Genomic DNA, 25,897 nt, shown 5'->3' with positions numbered 1-25,897 from the left:
CAATGGCACACACCTGTGATCCCAGACTCAGCAACTTGTAAGAGCCTGTGTCAAAAGAAGGGCAGGGGATGCAGCTCAGTGAGAGAGCACCCTTGTTCAGTCCTCAGTCTTGGGGAAGCCATTTTCTGAGTTCTCTCCTCCTGCTGGCCACTCCACCTGTCTCTTGTCTCAGCTGGAGTTAGCCTCGGCTTCCTCGCCAGACCTGAAACAGTTAACACTCTGTCCTTCAGCTGCTGCTGCTGCTGCTGCTGCTGCTGCTGCTGCTGCTGCTGCTGCTGCTTCTGCTTACTCCAGCACCGTCCTCCCAGGAGGCCCAGGATTGTGATGAGTTTACCAAAGGCTGCCTCCACTCAGATGCAGAGGCCTGTGTCTCATGCCTGGCCCAAGAGCAGGATGCGCAGAGCCTGTCCTGGTGCCTGAACAGTGGGATGGAGGAGGCCCAGGACAGACTCAGAAAGCCCCAAGCCAGAGGCAGAATGTGCATCCTGCTGTGGGGTCCCTCAGCTCCTGCAGTGCCTGGGCTCCTTGGGGAGGGGAGGACACAGGTGGAGGCCAGGCAGGAGGCTGCTGGAAAGGCAGGAGATGGAGATGGGGTGCCTACTCGCTCGGGGGGGGGGGGGGGGGGGGGAGGGAGGTCCTGGCGGCCCCCTCCGGGGGGCTGCAACCCCAGAGCACCTCCAGGACAGGGCCCGGATCATGCCAGTGCATAGGGCTTTATTGGCAGTGTTAGGGTGTGGCCACGCAGGATCTGAGCCTGCCTGCACTGCCCTGCTGAGTTTTGAGCAGAATAGTCACAGCAGAAGGGCTGAGGCTGGGGCTCAGTGGTGGAGCGCGTGCCTAGCATGTGTGAGGCACAGGGTTACATCCCTGGCACCACGTGAAAATAAATAAAGGCACTGTGTTCATCTGTAACTAAAAGTATTTTTTTTTTTTTTTAAGTCACAGCAAAAATAGAATCACCCTTGGAACTTTGAACAAAAGTTGGGAAGTTCTTACAAAAAGATGAAAACCCTCTCTCATTTTGCTCTGGGGGGTTGAACCCAGGATGTGTTCCAGGCTACCTCCAGCCATACCCAGCCCAGAAATCCCTGTCCTACAAAGCAGCTGCTCGCAGGCAGAGCGTCTCCGACACGGAATTTTGCCCAGTCACCTCCCGTCACCCAGGGCATGGAGTATCCACCTTGCACAAGCCAAGGGTTTCCTGATTTATTTTTAAAAAGCCTAATGTAAGGATTTTGTGAGTTTATCAGAGTACATTATGATCCCATTTTATTCTGAATTTTGAACTTCTTGGAAATGTTGACAAACAAGACGCTGGTCTTGAGCACGTGGGGGTCAGTGTGGACTGGCCCAGTTGCTCAGCTGTCCTGGAGCTGCGATGTTCCCCCTCCACCGCCCTGAGCAGTGGGAGCTGGCTTGGCTCTGGTGCTGTGAAGGTCAGAAGCAGCCTCTGCAGACCTTGTCCAGAGGACACTGTTCTTGCTGGCCTTACTGAGCACAGAGTGGCTGTGGTGTCAGGCTGGGGCCAGGGCTGGACCACTCTGGCTGGTGGTCCACCAGTGTCACTTTGCAGGGGAAGGCGAGTGGGGTGAAGCTCCTTCCAGCCAGGGCAGCTGGAAGGGCAGGGCCACAAGGAGCCTTGCCACGGTGGCTAGAGACCCTCACCCGCTTCCTCCTTTGCCCTAAGGAGGGGGACATCTAGGGGGGACCTGTATCTTGCCAGGGGACCCGCCACAGTTGATGGCAGAGCTGGGGCTGCAGCCAGGCCTCTTTCTGTTTCAGTGGCAGCTCTGGGGAATGCTCTGTCCCTCTCTTTGGTGGCCCCTCCAAGGTCCCTGGCCATCACTGGTGGGGAGGGATTTATTAAGCTGACCCCTGTGAGGTAGGTCTGGGTCCAGGCACATGCCCCAAGTGCACGTGACACCAGGGCTCCAGGGTAGGCTGGGCTTCTTCCTCTCCTGGAGGAGGGCGGGCCTCACCGCCTCACCGCATGACCTGGGCTGCAGCCCTCGCCAGCAGCCCTCGCCAGCCACAGGCCCTCCCTGCCTTCTTACAGAGCGAGTGGTGAAATGCATGAGGACCCTCCTGCTCTCAAGGTCATTGGGGCCACCCTCCATCCCATGTACTACCTTTGACTTGGGAAAGGATGGTGGGGGGAGAGGAGGGACTTCAAGCCCGTGGACTCAGATGGCTGTAGTGTTCCTGGCTCTGAGGGGCGGCAGCCTCTGGAGGCAAAGCTGATTCCCCTGAGGTTGGGACACCTTGTCTTGGCCTGAGTACATCAGGTCCCAAAGGCAGCTGGTCTGAAGGCCCAGGCAGAGCGGAGGAGGGCTGCTCAGGGCAGGGGGTGAGGGCTCTGAAGGGAGGGTGGCCTCCCCTGAGAAGGGCCTCTTCCTGGTGGGGCCTGGCGCTGTGCCCAGAGCTATGCCCAGAGGTGGCTGGAACCGCCTGCAGGAGTGGCTACCTCTCACTGCCCCGTGGCAGCCCCTGCCCTTCCCTCCCCCACATAGGTCAAGACTCACCTGGAGGCTGGGTCCTCAGAAGAGGGGGTTCTGGAGACACTGGAGGGGGCTGAACGTGGTGGCACACACCCCCAAGGCCTGCCACAGGGACAGAATTGGGACTTCAGTGCCTCACTCCTGGCTCCGGGACATAGGGGCAGTGCTGATCTGCCTTCTCATGCCACCCTCGTGTGACTTAGTAGACCCAGGCCACTCCCCGAGCCACTGCCTGCAGGCCTAGAGCTAAGGAGGAGGCTGCTGGCCCAGGACACCCACCGGGGCCCTCGCCAAGCACACTGGCCAGCGGCTGCAGGCCAGCAGCTGTAGCCCAGTCAAGGAGGGCTGCAGCCGAGCCTGACACAGCCCCCATCTCCCATGACACTTTCTCGGCTTCTTCTAGGCCAAGGCCTGTTCTGCATGAGAACACAGGCACCTCATCTTGGCCCATGTCACTCCTGATCCAGGAGAGTGGGGGCTCTGGGGGCTTTGAGAAGTCCTGGCCAGCTACAGGGGCAGGTACCTGGCAGGTGGTGTGGGCATCCCAGCCCCGAGGCGCCAGGGCCAGCAGCTGGGGCATGTGCTGCTCCACAAATTGCTCACACTGAGGAAAGACAGAGGCAGGGGGTGACCCAGGCCTGAGGCAGCACCTCCCTCCTCAGAGTCCTGGCTCCCGCCTTTCTGGGCCTCTTCGGTTCCCTCTGGGCCCTGGTGCAGGTCCAGGCACCAGCCCCCAGCAGCTCTGGCTGCTGGGAGCAGGGCAGAGGGTGTGGAATAGAGGGCTTCTGTCAGGGAAGCCAGGGGCACTGAGAAGGACTGGCAGAGGCCTCCGCCCTCTCCATGTGCAGGTGACTAGTCTCAGCTAAACTGCCCGAGAGATGGGTGGGCAGGGCCAGGGTCTCTCAGGGTCCTCTCCCAGCTACAGCTTTGGCCTTGGTCACTTGGAGTCTACCAGGCCCTGGCAGATGCTGCCCAGCACTAGGAGTATCCTGGGTACCACGTGGCACACCTGGGCCTCCCCTACAGCCAGCACTCCTGGGCAGGGCTGAGAGCTGCATGGGCTTCCCTGGGCAAGGCCCTCCTGGGCTGGCAGGACTCGCCTGGCACTTGACCCAGGCAGGGACTCCTGGTCCTGGGAGTTGTGGCCTTTTGTCCAGAGAAGACATCTGACCCTCAGCAGCTCTGGCCTATGAAGCCATCACAGACCACTGTTTCCAACCACGTCCTGGATGCCCGGCTGGGCTCCAGCCCAGCCCATCCTGTATCTCTGGCCACAAAGGCTTTCTGGGCTCGGCTGCCCACGGCGAACAGGACCTGGGCCCCGTGTCCCTGGAAGCCAGCCTGGCTGCGCTGCTCTGGTTGGCTCCTCCTACCTTCTCCCTGTCCAGCCAGGAGCGGAGGCAGGCCTGGCGCATGGCCTGTGGCGTGGCCTGCTCGCTGCTGTTCCAGGCCTGGGTGGTCACGGACATGCAGAGCTGGCACTGGGAGGCTGGCGGCAGCCATTCGTCGGACAGGGAGCCCAGAGCAGGGAGGGCTGCAGAGGAAGCAGTCAGGTCTGTCCTGCAGAATGTCTGGTCCTGTCCTTAGACCAGAGAGGGAGGGAGCGGCCTGGGCCGCAGAGCCTGAGAGGGCAGGGTGGGCGGCGACTCACCTGGGCCAGCGCCATCTTCACTGGAGCACCGGAGGACCAGGCCGCAGACCAGCTGGGGCAGCATGCGGCCCAGCAGTGCGTCCAGAAGGAGAATGGTGTACTGCTTGGCTAGGCACTGGCAGATGCCGCCCACCACCAGGGGTACCACGTGGCACACCTGGGCCACAGCCACGGCCAGCACTCCCTGGGGTGGGCCGAGAGAGGGTGATGTGGGCCTCCCTGTCCCAGCGTGGCCTTCCTGCACATGCCCTCCCTCTAGGAGGGAGGGTGACTGCAGGTGAGGACGCGAGAGGCAGCTCACGAGGTGTACATGGGGGCACTGGTCAGAGTGCTCTGTGGTCAGAGCAGCAGTCGCGATGGACCCGGGTCTGGCTCAGACTCAGTGGAAGAGGCATGGCTTGCCAGAGAGGAGGGCATCGCCAGGGTCGCTGCCTGGCCAGCTGGGAGCCACGCCTCCTCCCTCCTGACCAGGGCTCACTACCCTTCCCCACAGGAACCCCTCAACAGCAGATGGCCCTACCTCTAGCCAACAGGCCCCTGTTTGGGGAGCCCCTGGGAAAGTTAGCTGCTTTCCTCCTCATCCCGACTCCACACAAGCTGGGGCAAGCTGGGCCCTGGCAGTTCCCCAGGGTCACATGTCACCCGCTTGCTCCTAACCACAAGGTAGGTGAGCCAGCATCCCTGTCATCAGGGTCCCACTGGCACTGTCCCTGGCCGGGCCTCCTTCCCTCCTGATGGGTGAACGTCCTTGCTGCTCGCCCATAGCAGGAGGGAGGGCTCTGTCCTGTTCCAAGTGCTGCCCAAGCAGTGGGTGCGCTCACAACAAGGCTAGCCCCTTCCTCCTCGTGGTGCTGGGGTCAGACCCAGGCCTTGCGTGCCAGGCTCCTCCCGAGCCCCAAACCTTTCTCTTGACTTGGCTTAACGGTGTCTCAATGGGCCATACCAACTCTGTTCTCCAACCCCTCGGCCAAGCTTGGGACAGCAGGAAGCTTGTCCACTGCTGTAGTCTCTCAGTGACCAATGGCCTGCAGGACCCCATTTGGGAATGACTGGTGAAGCCAGAGGGCAAAGGCCACTGCTGATGTGGAAGATTTCAGGCTGGACATGGCAGGATGGGCACCTATCTGTGGGGACTCTCCTACTGAGAGACTGCAGTGTCTTCCACAGACAGCCGGGACCCGCCACAGTTAGTGACCTGCAGGAGTGCCAGGGCACAGTGGGACCTGAGCCTGGGCTCCTGGGTGGGCGGAGCATAGGTGGCTCTGCTTAACCTGGCGGCAGTGAGATGGAGCTCCTGCGTGAGGCCCTGGCGCCTCACCTTGGGGATCATGGTCTGCACCCGCTTCATCAGAGTCCTGCAGAGCCAGCAGAAGGGCAGGGGGATGGGGAACTGCTGCTGGGAGAGCTCCTGGGGAGAGAGCCAGGGAGGTGGCTGTGGCTGGCCGAGGCCACCATCCTCTAAGTCTCGCCTCCCCCACCCCCGGCTCAGGCCCTGCCTGGAGCTCCTCATCTGTCCCTGGCTCTGCCCCTCCAGGCCCAAGTGCCTTGGGTCTCAGCTGCCCCTCTGCACCCCAGCTAACTGGCCATGGCTGGCCTCCCTCACCTGTGTATGAGGCCCAAGCCTGTCCAGGAGGGCCCCTGGCAGCACGGGGAGGGCCAGCTTATCTGGCAGAGCGTCCAGCACAGGGTCAGGTGGAGGATCTGGCATCCTAGGCTCCTGCTCAGGCTGCCTGTGCTGGCACAGGCTCAGGTGCTGGCAGATGACCTTTGGGGTCTAGGGCACAGTGCAGGTGAGGGGCTGGTGGCCTGGAGGGAACCCCCTCCCACTCAGGCTGGCCCCAGGGCTCAGGGCCTAGAGCCACTCTTTGGGCTTAGAATGGTGGGGAGCAGGCTGGGTGCGGGGGGAAAAAGGGCAGAGGTGGGGTGTATGGGGATGGGGTGTCTGGGATCCTGTGTGAGTGAGCATGAGCTCACATGCAAGGCAATGTGCGTGCACACGGGGTGAGGGCAGGCCTAGTGTGTGCACACACACGGGTGAGAGCAGGCAGGCCTAGTGTGTGTGGGTCTGAGCAGGTGGGCACCCTCCACCTGCCTGGCTGAGGATGCTTCGTCTCCTCGTTGGGGGTGAGTGTGTGTGGTCTGAGGTTCTGTGTGTGTGTGTGTGTGTGTGTGTGTGTTTGCCTGTCTGTCTATCTGGGGTTCCATGGTGCTGTTGGAGTTGCCTGGGGTGCTTTGGGTTGGGTGATTGGTTGTGGTGGCCCCGGGGGCCATGTTGGCAGAGCAGGTAGGTGGGAGGTCTGGGCGCTCACGATCTGGCTCTGGAAGTAGTCAATGACCAGGGGGAAGTAGTTATCCAGCACGTGGCGGCACTGGGGCACGAGCAGCTTCAAGGGGAGGACATCACACTCACGCTCTAGGAATTTCCGAATGGTTTTCTGGGAGGAGGGAATGGAAGGTCAGCTGGCCTCTCTGAGGCCTGTACCTGCTCCAATCCCACATGGCCACCACCCAGGGCAGACTGATTCCACTTCTCCCGGGGCATTGGGACTGAAACTGCCAAGGAGTAAACGGTTGGGCACATGGAGGGCTTCTCCCTGCCCAGGAACGACCATTTCTGGCTTTGGCCAAGCTCCATGCTATGGCTTGGGCCTGGCCAGGAGGATCTTGGTGCCTCAGGCCTCACCCTCAGCCTGGAAATGCCCTGAGCTGCCCCTCTGCCCACATTCCTCCAGGATCTGGGCCTCATCACCTGGAAAATGTTCTCCTTGGTCATCTTTGTGAGGATGTTGATGATGTCCTCACACTCTTGGCACAGGTCATCCTGGGGAGGAGTCCCAAGGTGGGGCCCATGAGTGGGGAAGTGCTCCCAGCTCCACGGAATGAGGCACTCTCAGACACAGGCTGAGGGGGCCTTTTAAGGCGCAGACAGCTTCCCACTTCATCCTGCCCAGTCCCACTCATTGAGCCCATTGTCCATCTGTCTCTCTGTCCATTCATCTCTCCATCCATCCACCCATCCATCCCATCTATCCATCCCACTTATCCATCCATCCATCCTATCTATCCACCCATCCATCCATTCCATCAGTCCATCTATCCACCCATCCACCCATCCACCCATCTATTCTATCTATCCACCCATTCATTCATCCATCCCATCTATCCATCCCACTTATCCACCCATCCATCCTATCTATCCACCCATCCATCTATCCCATCTATCCACCCATCCACCCATCCATTCTATCTATCCACCCATTCATTCATCCATCCCATCTATCCATCCCTCTTATCTACCCATCCATCCCATCTATCCATCCCACTTATCCATCATCCATCCTATCTATCCACCCATCCTATCTATCCATCCCACTTATCCACCCATCCACCCATCCATCCTATCTATCCATCCCATCCATTCCATCCCATCCCATCCATCCATCCATCCCAGCCGTCCTTCTTTGCCCCATTCTATGCCATCCTCCCCAGTTCCATCTCATCCCACCCACCAATCCCATCACCTATCAGGGCTCCAATCCCCTTAAGCCCATCCAGCACCTTCTTCCCAGACCTCCAGGACATTGTGGGTGGTACTCACGGCTCCTGCATGTCCCCAGACTTCCTGAAGGCAGTGTCCCAGGGCCTTGCACTGCAGTGCTTGCTCCGGGCTTTGACACCAGAACTCGGGGCCCTGGGCACAGGCCAGGGATGAGGTGGTCTCCACAGCTGCAGTGGAGGCCAGAGCAATCTTGGTCAGGACCCAGGATACACTGGTGCCTGGACTTCACCCAACTTTTCTCATGCTCAATTTTTCTGGGAATTCATGGCCAACAGACATGTGGGACAACTCTGGTTCCCTACTGCAGAACCCACCAGCTCTGTGACCTTGGCCAAGCCTAGGGGCCTCTCTGGACCTCAGCTGACTTGTCCTTAAGTGAAGATTATGGATGGACTTGGGTTACCTGGGCTCAGAGCCAGGCTCAGTGAGTGGCAGGGGGCTCCAAGAGGAGGGCACGGGACTCACCAGTGCTGGGGCCACAGAGGGTGGGCAGCAGCAGCCACAGCAGCAGGCGTGACGTGGCCATGGCCCCTGCAGCAGGGCGCCCTGCTCGGGCGGGCTTTTATAGCTGGGGAGAGGGCTGGGGATGGGCATGGGAGCACAGGGAGCAGTGTTTGCCTTCCCTGGAGAGCCCTCCACGCCTGGTCAGCCTCTTCCCAGCAGGACACGCCCAGGACCTCCACCCGCCTAGGCCTCCTCAGGGCCAGCTGCTGCTCCCTTTGCCCCTGGCCCAGGCACAGCTCCCTCCAGACAGGGGGGCTTTGAGGCTCCCCCCATCCTGCCTCTCTGGGCTGTGGCGGGAAGCCGAGCAGGCCCCTGTTCCCCCTCCCACCCGGTCTCCTCTGCTCTTGAGCAATGTTCTCAAAAGCTTCCTGCCTGGCTCTTGATCCAGGTAAGTGCCGGAAAGGCACATCCTGGGCCACCTCCCTCTCTGCCCTCCTTACCCCTCCCTAGAACCCTCTGTGCACAGATGGCTGTTGTGGGGCAGAAGAGTTCACACCAGGAGTCTGAGGTGGGCGTGAGGCTGAGGCACTGGCTCCCAGAGGTTCTCAGCACCGTCCCAACAGCCCCTCAAGGCGGGGGGCTGGGCACGGCTGGTGGCTCAGGGGACAGTCCTCTGTGTCTGCAGATCTCTCCAGCTGGGTCTCACTGGGCAGGGCACACTGGAGAGAAGGCCTAGAGCCTAAAGTGGGCAGGGGCCACTGCAGGGAGGGAGGGATCATCTCGATGGCCCTGCCACCACAGCCCTCTCCCCTAGTCCTGCCGGGGCCCTCTCCCTACCAGAGGATGCCTGGCACCTCGAGCGCTCACGGTGGCAGGGCAGGGCGGGAGCCAGCCGTGATGAGAGCTGGGCCCAAGGTGGTACCATGACACTCGAGGTCACTTGAGCACCCTGTAGTTTCTGTTGGTCCTGAGCCCTTGTCACATGACAGGCACAGTTGCCACCACGGAAGCTAACCCAGTGTGTGGGAGTTCCTGACCCAAGGCTGGGAACCCGAGGCCTGCAGAAACCCCAGGGCCATGGACCTGCACCATGCTTGTACCTGGGTGTGGGATCCAGGGGCCAAGTACAGAGCGTCCTTAGGGGATACCCAGGCTCCAGCCCCTCACCCAGAGCAAAACCAAACAGAATCCAACAACACACCAAATAAGCAGAGCTGCGTTGGGTCTGGGTACCCTTGGGACAGGTGGTGGCCCGTGGCTTCCACCCGACCCTCCAAGGGTCGGATCTCTGGACTCACGGCTGCCTTCCAGGAGCGCAGCCGAGGAAGCACACCAAGCTACCTGTGGACGGCTGCCCGCCTGCTGGCCGTGCCAGGCCGTGGTGCCTGGTGCTCCCTCAGGGCACAATCACCACAGGGCTGGGCTGAGGGTCCTGGGCACAGATCTGCCTCCCAGGCGGCTGCCAGCCTGGCCTCTCTACTCCTCACTGCAAATAAGAAGAGAGACATGGTAAAGGAAGAAAGGCATCGAGGCCCCTGTATGATAGCAGCTCCTTTGCGTGTGCTGGGCCGCCCTCCCCTGAGGACCTGGGCCTCTGCCCTCCCTCGGCACACTCCTGCCCTCAAGTTTATGTGAGTGTGGTCTCCAGAGCAGCCTTGGGAAGTCCAAGGCGAATGCCAACCTGGGGCCACAGGAGAGCCCTCCTGAGCACAGCCCCGTCCTCCCATTTAGTCTTGTTTCAAAAGGGACTTCTCTAGAGGATGGGCAGGGAGGCCTGGCAGGATGCTCAGTTTATGAAGAACTCCTGCTCCTTCATGCATTGACTGAGAAATGAGCTGGGAGGTGGAAGGACATAGTCAGTGCCCTGGGACTCTGATCTATGGGGATCCGGGAGTAGTGGCCACAGCAGGAATCCCAGCCATTCTGGAGGCTGAGACAGGAGGTTTGCAAGTTCAAGGCCAACCTTTGCAACTTAAGTGAGGCCCTGTCTCAAAATAAGAAATAAGAAGGGTTGAGGTTCAAATCCCAGTACCAAAAAGTTCAGAGCCCTGGGTTCATCCCCCAGCACCACAACACCAAAAACCAAACAGGAACCTACAGGGTGGGAGTAGGTGGGGAGGTGGGGAGTAGGTGGGGGATTGGGCTCCACCCACGCCTGGAGACTCAAGGTGTGGGTTTGGCCTGGTGGGACCAGGAGGAGGTGCTCCATACCAAGGGGTCCTGTCCAGCGAAGGCCTGCAGGAGAGCACTTGGAGCTGGCCAGGTTGAGTGGTCCTCACTGGCTGGGGAGGCAACTGGAGCCCACTCCACACAGCAGGTCCGGATGGCAGGCAGCTGGTGGACCGACAGCCAGCCCCACTCTCCAGCTCCTGACTACTTCTGAGCAGCCCATGGGCCCCAGACCCTGCCCTGCCTGCCTCCTCACGCCCAGCTGAGTCTCCCAAGGGAGGAGCTGGCAGTGTCTCTGACCCTCCTCGCATCCCCCATTCTCTGCATTCACCTGTGGGCTGAGCTGCGTCCCCTAGGAGGAGTAAGGAAGGGACCTTGTTTGGAAATGAGTGTTTGCAGATGTAACCCGGTCATGATGTGGCTGTGGGGCCCTGGTTCAATGCGCGGGGCCCATAAGAAGGAAATGTGGACACAGAGAAGTAGGTGACGGTGGTAGGGAGACTGGGGGACAGAACCGCAGCTGGGGAGCGCAAGGATGGGCATCCAGCAGGGCTGGGCCAGGCAGGAAGGGCTGCCCAGAGCTGCCCGCCTGCTTCAGACCCGTGGACTCCGTGAAGAAGACTCTCCTGTAGCCTGCAGCCACCCAAGGCGCTTCTCAACCGTGCCCTCAGGCCAGCCTCCCTCTGATCCTCCACCCAGATGGACCCCAGGGGATGACCTGGGGCCAGGACAGACCTGGCGCTGACCGTCAGTGTCACTGCTGTGTCTCAGGGGCACAGCTAAGAGGCCTGATGGAGCTGGCTGGTGTCAGGTGCACAGGATTGGGGTGACCAAAGGAAGCTGCTCCGTGGCCTCCTCTGAGCTGAGGACCACAGCCTCCCTTTCATAAAGAAGTAGAAATATCATTGTTGGGTGCTGGGGTGGAACGAGGGCTCAACCTGCACCTGCCACTGAGCTTCATCCCAGCCCCAAACCTATGGCCTCTATGAAACTCTGCCTTGTGGACAGGTGCCCAGTGCTTGGTCGCCACGGAGCACGAGGCAGGCGGAGAGTGCTCGCTTCACGGAGCAGTCCCCGGTTCTCCCAGGAAAAGCCCCAGGCGGCAGTCACAGGCTGAACCACCTCTGTTTTCAGAGAACACTATTATTATTTTTTTATTATTGTGATAAAAACACAAAAGGGGCTCGGGGTGTGGCTCAGGGATACAGCACTTAGTGGGTACATGCGAAGCTCTTGGCTCCACCCCCAGCACTCCAAGGCAAAACAAAAGCAGAAGCAAAGCAAAACCTCACACAACACAAAATTTATTGCCCTAATCATTTTTGTGCGTGTGGTTCTGCAGAGTTGAGTGCGTTCACACCCTGTGAGCTAGGTCTCCAGAACTCTCTCATCTTACAAAGCGAACCCCCCCCCCACCGCCAGCTCTCGGTGGCTCCTTCTCCCCAGCCCCAGGGGACCTCGGATGGAACCTGGGGTCTCACACATGCCAGGCACGTGCTGAACTGCTGATCCACACCTCAGTGCAAGGCTGTGTCCTTCTGATTGTCTTATTTTGGGATTCCATTAACTGGGTTTGGATGCAAGCTTCCTTGCACCCTGGATGAGTCCTACTGGTCATGGTGCACGGCTCTTTCTACCACTGCCCTGTTCAGTGTGCCGCAATCTCTGCTTCCACGCTCCTCGCACAACTTTCTCCTGAGGTGGTCTTCCGGCTTCGGCACCAGAGCAACCATCTGATTTACAAGAGCTTGTGAAACCTTGGTGTTAGTTCTTTTGGTCCAAAAGAGCCAGGTGCCATGAGCCATCCCTGGGTGGTGTGTGAGCTATGCGCAAAATTGGAGCGATACGAGGGGACAGGCCTGGCGTTGCACGCTGACTGGGCTGTGCCTCATAAGGGCGCCTCTCCTCTGGTTCTGCCTGTGTCCCACACAGCACCTGAGATGGATGTGACTTGCTGAGATGTCAATTAATCTGCTGACCACAAGACATCACAAAGCAAGACTCCACCTTTTGAAACCCAATGATCCCCTGCAGACGGAGTGGGTGTGAGGAAGGTGGGTGCCAGGAGGGTGGCAAGGAGTAGGGTGAGCTAGAGGGAGGCATGTTGTTGTGAGGGTTTCTCAGGCTGAGGAAGGTCCTCCTCAGAAAGGGGGAAGGAACCCTCAGGCGTGAGATGTGGAGCTTTAGAGGATGCTCAGGGGCGGTGGAGCAGACGTATCTGTGGGAGGAGGATGGTGGATGGTCAGGCTGGGCTCCCTTGGTTGGAGGCCGGGCTGGTTTTCAGCCTGGAAGTGTGAATCCTTGAAGTCAGTTTGCCTGGGGATCCTGTAGGCAGGCAGTGGTGGGAGTGCACAAGATGACCCTTGGGGGCCCTTCCAGTTAGGTGTCAGGGTGGGCATGTCACCAGAAGGAGGAAAGAAATATACCCAGCCGCCTGGGGTTAAGAGGAAGGAGACATGTGACCTGGAGGTATCAGGTATTAGAGTTTCCTGGTGATTCCAAATCTGTGTTCGGATGAAACTAAGAAGGGGATGACTGAGATGTTCTGGAAGAATGCAGGGTGAAGGGGTCACCCCAGGGGGCAAGGGTGGGCGTCCATACATCACCTCAAAAGGGGATGTTTGAGTTGGCTTTTTGGGGAGTGCCCTAAGGCAAAACAGGGCGACTGGGAGAAGTTTGACCCAGTTGAGATGTGGTGAGGGAGAGCTTGGTGAGGGTCTCCTTTAGGGTGGGTTACCGCATTCTACCTGCCTGAAGAGGTGGGCTGATAGGGAATGTGTATATTCCAGGGAATGTGGCGAGCCCCAGCAATGCGTTGTGTGAATTGTGAGGTAAACTCGGGGCCATTGTCTGATGGCAAAGAGAGAGGGACCCCGAATCTCGGGATGATATCTGAGAGCAAAACAGAGGCGACCGTGCATGCCCTTTTGTTGGTGGTAGGAAAAGCTTCCCCCCATCCTGAGAAGATGTCTACAAGGATGAGGACATAGAGATACCTCTAGACCCTGGGCACATGTGTAAAATCCAATTGCCAGATGGCTGCTGGGAATTGTCCTCCAGCCTGGTGGGCGGGAAAGGAGCCTGGCTTGAGAGGGATGTTTGAATTGTTTTTTTACGGCCAAATTGGGGTGCTGAAAGGGGAATGGGTGGGTCTTATTAAGCCCTTGTGCCACAGGTCTTTAATAATGGGCTTTAGGCCCTGAAGACTGCTAGTTGGAAGTTGAGGTTGACAGGGGAAATGCTGAGGGTCCTTAAGATGAATTCTGACAGGGACACAGTGAGCCAGAGAGGGGGTGAAAGTGCCCAAACTTGAGGGTTTACCTCTGGAGGAAGAGAAGAAGGGGAGCCTGTGGACATGTGGGCTACTTCTGCAAGGGTGAGGGTAAAGAAGGGCTGGGGTGGAGTGTGATGGAGGCTTGGAATTTGGCTGAGATGTCTCTTCCCAATAAGGGAATGGGGCATTGGGGCATTACCAGAAACTGGCAGGAGAAAAGATGGTGGTAAAACCTACAAGAGAGTGTGGGGGTTTTAAGGGAAAGGATTGTTTGTCTCCCTACCCTGACATGGGGGAACAGGATGGAACAGTAGGTCCCCAAAACTCCGTCAAGCCTGAATAAGTGGCCCCTGTGTTTAAAAGGAAGTTAATCGGGCGTCCACCCACCATAATAGTGACTCTGGTGAAAGGTGATGGTGGTCATTGGGGAGGGAGGCCCAAGGTCCCTTCAGTCATCCGTTGCCAGTCCCAAAAGATCCAGGTCTGGGCTTGCGGCAGATCCAGCTCCCTTCAGGGGCCGGGGCAGTCCACAGCCCAGTGACCCCTTAACTGGCATTTAGGGCATGGATGCATAGGCGGCTGGGATTTGGGCACTCTTGTGCCCAGTGTCCCTCTGTCCCACACTTTAAATAGGGCCCAGGGGCCATCTTTAGTGGTGGGAGTTTGGCCAGAAATGAAGGGGCCCTTGGGGTGGGTCCCCGTAGAGCTTGTGCCAGCATCTGGGTTTTTGCTTTCTGGCTGTCTCATCCCAGTTGTGGTACACCTTAAAGGCTGTGGCTAGGACTTCAGTCGTGGTCAAGGGTCCTGTTCCAGTTTTTTAAGTTTTGCCCAAATGCTGGGGTAGCTCTGGGAGAAGTAGGTCATTAGGAGTTGTCTGCCATCCGGGGTCTCAGGGTCTAAATTAGTGTATTGCTGGAGGCCTTAGTCAGTCTATCTAGGGGGTGGAAGCGTTCTCATTTTTGTCCTGAATGTTTCTTGGAGTTTTTCAAAGTTTACCGCCTTCTGAGCTGCCCGTCTCAGTCCGGCAATTAGGCAGGTGGAAAATTGGTCCCTCAGGGCTAATCCTGCTGTGGTACTGTAGTCCCAATTAGAGTCCTGGTCAGGAACTGCCTGGGCACCTAGTGGGTGGGCCGGGGTGGTTTGATGGACCTCGTCAGCATAATTATGGGCTTGTTCCCAGACTGCCTGCCTTCCTCTGGGAGAAGGGTACTCGCCAGGACTGTAAGGGTAAAAGAAATTGAAGTTAAAGTGTAAAAGTTAAAGTGTAAAAGACCAGGCATTGTAAAGTTTCTAAGCTGCAAGGTCTGAGTTAAAATGTAAGGGATTAGGTATTGTTAGGTTTCTATGCTACCTGCAAAACCTGAAATCCCTGTAGCTGTTAGGACAATACTGGAACTGCCCAGTAAATATTCCCACTGACTCCCTGGTTGTCTAATAACTTGGGACTCTGTGTAACTTGTCACGTAGTCATTTAAAACCAATCAGTTTGAATGTGTACCCCGTTTAGAACTGACCTATCACTCCCACCCGACCTGTTCCCGCCAATGAATGAACTAATCATGTTTAGGAGTTGTTGTTCAATTTTCCCGCGCCTCATGATGATTTGTTCTGATGTATACAAAGCTCCCCGCCCTCCCCAAATAGTGTACTCAGCCCCCTGCTCGGGGCTCTGGGCTGCTTTCCCCTCCTGGGTGAGCCTGGAGCCTCAGCGCGCTGAATCGGATCCTCAATAAATCCCCTTCTGCCAATTGCATGAGTGGTCACTTGGTGGTCTCTTTCTCCGACGCTTCGCCAGACCCTTATAAGGACCATGTAAATGTCATGAAAAGTGAGACTCTAGGCTTGGAGCAAGTACTGAAATGCCTTTATGTACAAGGCAGAGTTGGTGGTGTAGGTCATAAAATACAGAAGGCTCCTCAGCCACGCGGGGGAACAACATGGCGGATAAATCCCGCCTCCGTGCCTTCGGGCTTTTGTGTAGTCCTTACCGCTGCCACTCAGGCGGGGCTTACGGCCTGCCTCCCGGCTACTCATCTGCACTTCTTTCCTCTAACTACGTCACATGATGTCACATACATAGAAAAAAAAGTGCCCATGGAATGTTGAAAATAATATAAAAATGCATTCAAACACTTTTTAAGAACCATGTGGTTTAATAAGATTTATTTTAAGTTGGGTAATTATATAATAATAAGCTGTACCTTTCTTCTTCTTCTTCTTCTTCTTCTTCTTCTTCTTCTTCTTCTTCTTCTTCTTCTTCTTCTTCTTCTTTTTAGGTTTAGGAGAACGCAATATCTTTATTTTGTTTCTATGTGGTGCTGAGAATTGAACCCCATGCCTCAAGCATGCTAGGCGAGTGTGCTACCGCTTGAACCACATCCCCAGCCCCTGTACCTTTATTCTTGATGCATATTTTCCTAGTTGCTTAAGTAATCTATAATCTTTAATTCATAGGATAATTAACATATATATCTATTTGCTTCTAATCATTTTCCCTCAACAGGAAACACATAATTTATGTTTTCATACATGCATTTTTCTCATGCTGTGCTTGTACTAGTTAGAGATATTCAAGATAAATGTACTTTTAACTGAAGGTTAAGATACAACCATCAAGTAATCTTTAATTACTATTCATTGTCCAGGTTTCTATAAAATGACGAACAATATAATCTTATATACAGGGTATCCAAAGGCTTTGGCCACATTTTCATTGAGGTATCTCTTCTTATCAAGGTATAATAATTTGCTTAGATTCTAAGATTTACAGGAATTGCTCCAAAGTATAACCAAAAAGAATACTAGAAGGAGACAAAGAAATGCTTCTACAGAGAGGGAACAAAAATTGGAGAGTCTTAAAAGGAAGAAAGAAATCATCTCTGGGTAAAAAAAAGGACTTTATGGATTCAAGACTTTAATGATGAAAAGATTTTCTTAAATAAAAAAAATCTTTATATGATTATCTAGAAGTAAATGAGAAAAAGATTTATGCATAACTAGATTGACTATAAGTATATAAAATGATCTGTTTTAGGATGTTTCAGGGTTTTCCCTGATATTATTATGCTGATATGAACCTGTTATGCTCGAATTCGGGACCCCCAAAAGACCACCTGAGACCAAGATCGATGTAAACGGCAAAGAGGTGTTTATTGTGAGCTAGCTCGGTCCTCTGCGAGCACACAGCAACTGGTGACGCTGAGAGGCCCCAGCAGTTTTATACATTCTTTGGAGAAGGCAGGGACTTCACATACATCATAGCATCTCTTAGCAAATCATCACACACCGTGGGAAAATCAAATAACAACTCTAAAACATGATTAGCACATTCACTGACGGGAACAAGTTGGGTAGGGGTGATTGGTCAGTACAAAAGGGGTATTCATTTGAACTGATTGGTTTAAGCCAAGAGGGGTGTACGTGCTGAACTACATGGTTTCCCAACATATTATCAACCACCATAAACTACTGGGAGGGTCATCTGGCATCCCAGGTATTTCCCTGTCTCATGCTGATTGGTGGCTGCTAGGGGGTTGCTATGGATCCCCACCTAGCCTGACTGAGTCAGGGACACCTGGTGCAGCAGATCTCTCCTGTTATTTGTAGATAAACAACTTAGCAGGGTGGGAATGTGCCTAGGAGTGCTCTGTGGGTTTTTCCAAGGACAAAGGTGATGTCCCTTCCTTGGACAGGCTTTGCTCTGAGATAGAGGCTGGTTTTTCAAACCAAGATTTTTGTCCATATTTTGAGGTGAAAAAAACTTGCTGGAACATTAGCTTATTCTTATTCCAATAAGGTCATTACATACCCCTAGTGACTCTTGCTGTTTAAATAAGGACTAATTTTTAATGAATTAAATTTCATACATCCTTGACTAGATAATGGATGTCTCCAAATACCACCTTAAGTTCCAGTTTTCAAGCCTCTCTTTGAGGACTAAATTTAATTGATTTAAAAACATCAATAATTCTCACATATTAATTCTATCGGTTTACTAAATATATGGGTCTTTGGGATATGGGATTTGAAAGAACATTTTATCAAAACTGGTGTTCTCCAAACTAAAGTTATATGTTAATTATAAACTGTGTAAATTACAAATTTTATTGGGAATTCATTTTTATCATATAGGGCTCTCTAACTGGACATATTATCAATAAGCTATATTGTAAGACTTATATGTTGCTTCCTACACTAGAAAGTAAGCTTGATCTACTTTTTAAAGACAATTGAGAGAAACTGACTTGTTTAATGTGTACTATTATGAGATACAGGGCTATTTGGAGACCTTCTCTCAGGAAGGGATTGAAGGTTCTCTTAATTTGTTCATTTTCCATATCCTATCAAATGGATCATTTGTAATGGGAAATTACAAATGATCAAAAAAAGTGTCTCATTTTCATGTATTGTTAGGTCTAACCTCAATCACTGTCATGAGAGAAGGACTTAAAAATTACCTATTAAGGAACAAAGATCAAAGGGACCTCTCCAACTTCATACAGACAAGAACAAATTCAGGGAGATTTCTGAGAGATCCAAATGTATATATTGTAATGTTTCAGAACTTACGCCAGCTGTCTGACCTCACCTAGAAAGATGTTATGCTATTACTTAGCTAAACTTTAAAAGGTGAGGCCACCCTAAAAACAATTTTAAAAGATCTATCTTAACCAGGTCCCAACAACACAGAATAGGGACAAGCCTGATTGTTTGCCTGGAGCACAGACAATTCCCCGAAAGCAGATTAGGATCCAACAGGTAAACAGAATTCCTAGAAAATAATTATAGTAGGCCATCAGGAAAGTCCTACTATTTTCATGGAGAGACTCAAGGAGACAATACACCACACCCTAAATCTATACAGGGTCATGCATTTTCAAAGGATGATTTTATCCAGCCAGTCCTGAACATTCAAAAGAAATTACAGAGATTGACATGGCCCTAATCAAATTTAGATTTTACCCTGCAGTTTAAATAGAGAGCAAATAAAAGAAAGAAAAAACACAGAGACACAAAAAGACTAAAATACTAGTCTTGTCCCTGAGAGGAATAAACTCTCTAAGTTATAAACAAGCTTTGGAAGCCTCTAAAATGTTAAAATAGGTCCTTCCTTCGAAACCCTGTCATCAGTTTATCACTGAGAGAAATAACCCTAAAAATAGTCACCCCTAAAATATTAGACAGCCATAAACAAATCAGCTCAACAGCCAATAGTTTATCTCAATAAAAATCTTACACATAAGCCCATTCTCAACTTCAACTAAAAACAAGGTAATGCCCTACAACACACATTGATATTTTTAAAATTAGTAAAGTCATGACTTACACATAATTTTTAAAGCTAATCTTACTACATTAAGTAAAGTTATTAAAGATGTTCATGCAACTATTTCTTTATATATTAAGATTATTTTGACATAAGTCACTTAAGATGTCATTGCTAAGACAACACCATATAAAATTCTAAATTAGATCACTGTCCTAAACAATGCTATTTACTTATTTTTACCCATGGTATTTAAGGTACTGATTCCTCATACTTAAATTAACATTAGGTTTAGTAATGAAAATAACATGTTTTCATAAATGGTAAGTAAAGGGCTCTTCATCTTTCTATTTCATTTTTTTAATGGTGAGAAACAAAATATCTTTCCTATGCTTATTAAACATGTATGCTTCCTATTCTGGAAAAATTTCTGTATATCTCTCATGTACCCCTGGTAAAGGACACTTACCTTAAATCAAAACTCTGTCTCTCACCTCATTCCAAATTAAGATAATAATTTAGAGATAATTTCAAAATGCAAATTTTATATACAATTTATCACATTCTTCATTTTTGTAATTCTGTTAAAGTCAAAATCCAATCATACATTTGGTAAGAATTAAGTTTCTATTGACCATGGTCCCTTTCCAACTCAATAATATTGGCCTTAACCTAACTGATAAGTAACTGTTGTCAAGTTTCATGGCCAACTAAAGATAATAAATCTCTTCTTATTATTTAAATTCTTGTACTATACTATTGTCTATAACTTAAAATTAATGACACTATGACTTATGCTAGCCTTTTATTCAGTTTTAATAAATAAGAAGGGGAAAACAGGAACCTACATGCATGCACTAAATCTTATGAAATATTTCAAAAATTTTTCTTAAACTGTGATACTAAAAGTCTTACTGTTGCTGAACATGGTTCAGTAAGTCAAATCAGATTTCAAAGGATGGAATCTAAACCTGTCATCTTGGAAACAGCTGAAAAACTTGACACAGGAAGGTGAATTAAACCACAGAGTTGACGGCCATGTGAGTTTCATGAGCTGCCAGGTCAGAAAGACCAATGAAGAGCTGTGGGCCCATTCCCCAGGTGTGCCTTGAATGTGCCTTGCAATGTGGACTGGAAAATCCACCCATGCGACTGGGTTTAATTATACTGGTTATCGTGGTCAGCTACCTGTGTTATTGGCCGCATGATAAGCATGCTGGCTGTCTAAGGGTATCTTATGAAGAAAGAAATAGCATATGGGGAGCCTAGACCAGCCAGTCAATCTGGTCCTTAGAAATTACGATTATGTTTATATATCTGGACAGTTGTCAGAATAGAGAGATCATTGAAATAGAATTTTCCCATACAAGCCAGTTATTTACAAAGCATATCCACCAATATTTTATTGCTCTAATCATTCTACAATAGAATTTGGCAACTTTCCTAAATGGATGGATTGTACAAATGTCTTGTCAGTGCAACATAAATGTCTAGAAACAGTGGATATATTTTAGACTGGTCTCCTAGAGTTGACAAAAGACAATTAGTCAAGGGTGCCACGACCCCTGGGGTTTCGTTGGTAATACCCCAACCTTCAGCGAGGGAGGTTTGGCACTTGGTTGCTGCCTCAGGTTTCCTGCGTTACTGACAGGCCTGTGCCTGACTTTGTAAGCAGGAATCCTCAGGAGGGCTCCTGCTATGGCCTACAGGCCCGTGTTCATCTCCTTGTACCCCAATTATTGGAAATGTGAGAATTAGCAGAAAGAATGACAAATATCTTGTAGCCTGTAAAAAATGCAACTTAACTAATTGTGTCACTAGTGATCAGAGAGGGAAAGGAACATTGATCTTTCACCAACCCTCTTTTGTCTTATTACCAGCCAACATTTCAGAACCGCAGTGTGGTAAAGTCAGTGTTCAGGCTTTGCAACAGATGATCGCGCAGTTAAACAGACCTAAGCGAGCCCTTGGTCTCAGAACCTTTGGAGTGGCTTCTTTAATTCTATTCATTGTTTCTATGATTACAGCCTCTGTGGCTGTCTTACAACTTACAACATGGGAATTTTTTTAAAAATTTGGCTCAACATACTTCCAAAGCCCTCCATAATCAGATAAATATTGATGAAAGGATTGAAACTAAGTTGAATACTCTATAAGCCACTGTAATAAATATTGGAAATGAGTGATGTCACCATATCCAGGATATTACCTCTCTAGGATCCTACCTCTCTAGGTGATCAAATACTTCAAAACTAAATGGCTTTAATCCTAAAACATGTTGAAACATTCTACATGGTATGTTATTGAAATAATATGTTTTCTATTAATTCTTCTTATGTCATGATAATAGATCATGACTTCCTCAGATCCAGGATCCCGTAAGTTTTAATCCTTTGATTGCATTTATAAATTAAGACAGGGGGAGATGTTGTGAGCCTCTGTGCAGCAGCTGGCAAGAGCCAGGTATTGGTTTCACTGCTTTTTCTCAAATTTTGTTTTATATTCTTTATTTCATTAATCTCCACTCTACCTTTTTTATTTCCTTCCTTCTGATTAGGTTTAGCTTGTTTTTCTTTTTCCAATGTCTTAGGAAGTTTAGGTTCCCAAGAGGAAGAGTTGAGATCTTCTTCAATGTAGGCATCGAGAGCTATAAATGTGCCTCTAGGTGTAGCTTTGGCTGCAACCTGTAAGTTTTGGAACGGGATACTTTCATTTGCCTTCACCTCTAAGCTTCTTCTTCTTCTTTTTTTTTCGTGTGTGGGCCACCTCTAAGTATCTTCTAATTTTCCTTTTCATTTTTGCTTGGTGTTTAGGAGTGAGAGGTTTCATTTCATTTCCATATGTTTGGGGGCTCCCTACATTTGTTCCTGTTACCAATTTCAAGTTTTGTTCCATGATGGCCAGAGAACGTAGTTTCTATTATTTCTCTCCTCAGTTCATCAGGGCTTGCTTTAGGCTAAGCACAGTCTCCCAAGGAGCAATGCTAGCCATGGCTCTCTAGCCCCTGGTTTCCCATAAGGAGACAGCTGTTAATGCCACTAGCCCCCCTAGGAAGTGATGAGTTGCTTTCCTTCCTGTTTCGGGGTTTTCTTTTTGTCTTTGACTTTCAGCATTTGTTATCGCCTGTCTATCTGTGGGCCTCCTTTCATCCTTCCTAGCAGGAGTTCATTGAGCTTCTCCAGAGTGTGGGTTGTTTTTCACTAAATCTGGGAGGTTTTCCTTATTAGTTTTTCAAATCTTTTCTCTACTGTTTTTCTCTCCTTTCCTTCTGGCACGTCTGTCAGGCACATGCTGGAAGGCTGTGGGTCCCGTGGTTTTCTGAGGCTCTGTTAATTTCTCTTCATTTTATCTTCTCTGTCATTTGGGTTGCATAATCTATCTTTAATTTTGAAAATCTTTCTTTTGCTTGTTTAGATCTTCTGTTGGGAGTGCGGTGGTGCATGCCTGTAATCCCAGTGGCTTGGGGCGGGGGTGGGGCGGCGGCTGAGGCAGGAGAATCATAAGTTTGAGGCCAGCCTCAGCAACTTAGTGAGGCCCTAAGTAACTTAGCAAGACCCTGTCTCAAAATAAAAAATAAAAAGGCTGGAGATGTTGCACAGGGATTAAGTGTCCATGGGTTCAATCCTCAGTACCAGTACCAAAACAAACAAAAAAAAAAGAAAAGAGTGATCAAATCTGTAGTTGGGCTCCTCCATGATTAAAGAAAAAACATTTTTTTTTTTTTTTTGTGGTACTGGACATTGAACTCAGAGTGTGTCTATCACTGAGCTACATCCCCTTTTCATCATTATTATTATTTTGAGACAGGGTCTTGTTATATTGCCTGGGCTGGACTCAAGCTCTCCAGCCTCCTTCTTCGGCCTCCTGGGTGGATGGGATCATGGGTGTGGGCCGCAGTGCTGGGCTCCTGTTGTACTTTTTAATTCCAGATTTCCATTTGGTTCTTTGTTTATAAATAACTCCACCCCTCCTTCCTATTTGATTGTCCTCGTACCTCCCTTTACTTCTTCAATCCAGTTCCCACTGTTTAGGAATATTTTGTAGTGGCTGTTAGGGCCTGGTGGCTTTCACAGGCAGCTGGACCCCTGTGGCCCCCACCCAGGGTCCTTCTTGTCAGATCAGGTGGGGGAGGCAGCGACCAAAGGAGGCAGATTTAAAAGGGGCGCTGAACAGGCTTTATTGAAATATCACTCCCTGGTGGAACTCGATCAGACCCACAGAGGGGACAGGGGAAGGGTCTGAGGAAAAACCCGCGTGGAAGTTCGACCGGACTGTACTTTTATGGGGCTGACAGCAGGAAGGGAAGGGCTTGGGACAGGAAAAGGTGTTTCTAGGGTCCCTTGCCCCCTTGGAGTTGGTCAGGGGAGTTGGCTGAACTCCAGGATTGGCCAGGGGGTCCTGCTGATTGACAGGCATTAGTCAGGAGATCTGGCTGATTGACAGGCATTAGTCAGGAGATCTGGCTGATTGACAGGCATTTCTGCTGGCATCTGATTGATGTTCTTTTCCGGTGCGGGCTGCTTTGTTCTAAGTTGCCACTAAGTGTTGGTAAAACATATAACGGCAGCAGCACCCCAGAGAAAAACCCCAGCATGGCGTCTAATGACCCTCTTTCTCCTCTTTGTTTCTTTCACTGGCGCCAATGTTCAAACCCTGCTGGTGGGAAGCCTTAGCCCCAATTAGAATTAACTTCTTGGGCTCCGGAACTGACATATGGAAGAGCTTGCCAATAAACGGGCGACCTGTTATCTACCTCAGCCTTGCGACCTCTCCTTAGACCTATATAAACACACAGCCTTTTGTAAATAAAGGGGAAACCTCTTTGGTGATCTGTGTCGTGTGGTGCGGCGTCTTCCAGTCTTACACTAAGTCGCCACCAAGTCAGCCACCACCGACCTAACACTTCTTCCTTATTTTTCTCCTAGCTTATCATTCCATTGTTGGAAACTGGGTATTTGAACAACGTGGGGCAGAGGCGGTGTTACTGCTGTTGACCAGTGACGAGTCCTTGCTTCCCCAATGTTGAAGAATAACACCAGAGAAGCACACCAAGGCAAGGTCAGAGTGGAAATTAGAAGTTTATTAAAGGACAGCAGAAAAGACTTCTCCCGGAGGAAGAAGGGGACCCAAGAGGTGGAATCCGTGGAAGTGCGGTTGTTTTCCCTTTTTATAGTTCTGGTGATGGAATGTAAGGGGGAAGGGTTGGGACACAGGTGGGCCAAACAAGTAATCTGGGCAGGAAGGACTTCATTAACACTTCTTTGGGATGGGCTATCTCCAGATCTGTTGGGGGCTGTTTCCTGGGCTCCATTAACATTCCTTTGGGATGAACTTTGGGCCTAGGGGCTTTTCTTCATTAACATTCCATGAGTTGTCCTGCGCTTCCGGAATCATTGTCAGCATGGCCTCCATTTTAGATTTCATTCGATATTAGACCGGATTTACCTAACTACACTGACTACCTAATTTTAAATCTGGCTTCAGCCGGTGCTGGGTGGCCCACCCCCCAGTCCTCTCCCAGCTTAGTGCTTTTCCACTTGTGGGGTGACTGGCCCGGCTGTCCAGTGCTGCCGAGGCAGCCTCCTCATGCCATATGCAGGCTCTTTTCTCTCAGCAAAGCCCGGACATAAATGGCTTCATAGTGGAACCCAAGGTCGGGCTGGAGGTGTTTTGTGGGGCCTCTTCACGACTCTTTGGCCCCATTTTTTCCAGCAACCTAGGGGCTGACGGTGCAGTCCCCATCTCCAGTGACTCTGTGGACCCAGTGTAGAGGCAGAAGGACCTCACTGGGGGTCTTGAGAATCCTAATCCCAGACACAGATGTAGATACTTTTAGATCAGTGTTGGAAGGAGGCCGGGAGGCGGGGCTTAGAGCAAACTGTTGCTCTTTACCAGGTAGTAAATATTCCTTGGGGGAAATTCTGCTGGAGCTGAGAACAGGTGCAGGGGCCTCGGGACTGCAGAAGATGAAGGAAAGAGTGTAACACGTAGTGAAAACGTCCATGGAGGCCGAGAGTGCATGATCTGGACGGGTCTGGAGGCCTGGGCACTGCATGCTTGGCTACCTGCTCCCCAGTCCAGGTAGCGGCAGGCCCTTTCCCCTGAGCCTCCGCATCCCCTGAGGAGGCTCCCTGTGCTGCTTTCACTCTAGTTTTCCTTCTGTTCCCCGGGATCTGCCTTCCACAGGACTCCCGCTATGTTGGAGAGCAAGCTGGGCCTCGCGCCTGTGTCTGGAGTCCTCTGCTAGCAGGCTTCTCTCAATCTGGCTGGGAGCTGGCATCCGCCTCCGGAGATGAGCACTCAGTGCCCGGGGAAGTGGCAGCCTCCGTCTCCTCTCTTGGCCCTCCTGAGGAACTCATGACCTCCTGGGCTGGCCCCTGCATTCCCAGTCCCACTGTGGGGGCGGAGGGACTGCCCTCGCCTGGAGCTGCCTCATCAGCAGGTGGCTGGGCAAGACCAGCAAGGCCACCCCTGCGGGAGGACGTGAGGACACGTACACAGGGAGAGTCTGTGCTCCTGGCTGGGCCACCCGAGGGGAGCTCCCACCCTTGCCTGGGGGGCAGGGAGGAGCTGGCCTTGGTGCAAATACCACAGACTCTTTGCAGTTCTCCGTGAGTTTCAGTCAACATTCTTGAGTAAATATTTCTTCGTTTGCTCTCTCCACTTAGTTCAGTTTCCAAAGAATTAAAATAGTTGTTTGTTTTTTTTTTGAAGAGAGAGAGAATTTTAATATTTATCTTTTTTTTTTTTTCAGTTCTCGGCGGACACAACATCTTTGTTTGTATGTGGTGCTGAGGATCGAACCTGGGCCGCACGCATGCCAGGCGAGCACGCTACCGCTTGAGCCACATCCCCCAGCCCGAAATGGTTGTTTTTAAAATGACTTTCAGGCTGAGTGTGGTGGAGCACCCTGTGATCCCAGCAACTCAGGAGGCTGAGGCTGGAGGATGGTGAGTTTGAGGCCAGCCTGGGAAACTTAGGGAGACTCGGCCTTGAAATACAAAGGACTGAGAGTGTGGCTCTGGGGTCGAGCACT

The 25,897-nt window shown here is 51.7% G+C and overlaps 1 protein-coding gene across 1 annotated transcript; it reads right to left on the bottom strand.

Moving 5' to 3' along the window:
• Positions 1-2,537: 2,537 nt before the first annotated feature.
• On the bottom strand, positions 2,538-8,234 carry Sftpb (surfactant protein B). The gene is made up of 10 exons (XM_027948919.1): positions 8,174-8,234; positions 7,748-7,875; positions 6,899-6,970; positions 6,459-6,584; positions 5,753-5,923; positions 5,468-5,557; positions 4,150-4,333; positions 3,872-4,032; positions 3,022-3,102; positions 2,538-2,600 (listed from the first exon to the last, which is right to left on the bottom strand). The coding sequence occupies exons 1-10, from the start codon at positions 8,232-8,234 to the stop codon at positions 2,538-2,540; spliced, it is 1,137 nt and encodes a 378-aa protein (XP_027804720.1).
• Between the last annotated feature and the right edge of the window lie 17,663 nt (positions 8,235-25,897).

The sequence above is a fragment of the Marmota flaviventris genome, chromosome 14 (genome assembly GCF_047511675.1).
Source record: "Marmota flaviventris isolate mMarFla1 chromosome 14, mMarFla1.hap1, whole genome shotgun sequence".
Lineage (NCBI taxonomy): Eukaryota > Metazoa > Chordata > Mammalia > Rodentia > Sciuridae > Marmota > Marmota flaviventris.
This window is presented reverse-complemented; position numbering and strand designations above follow the sequence as displayed.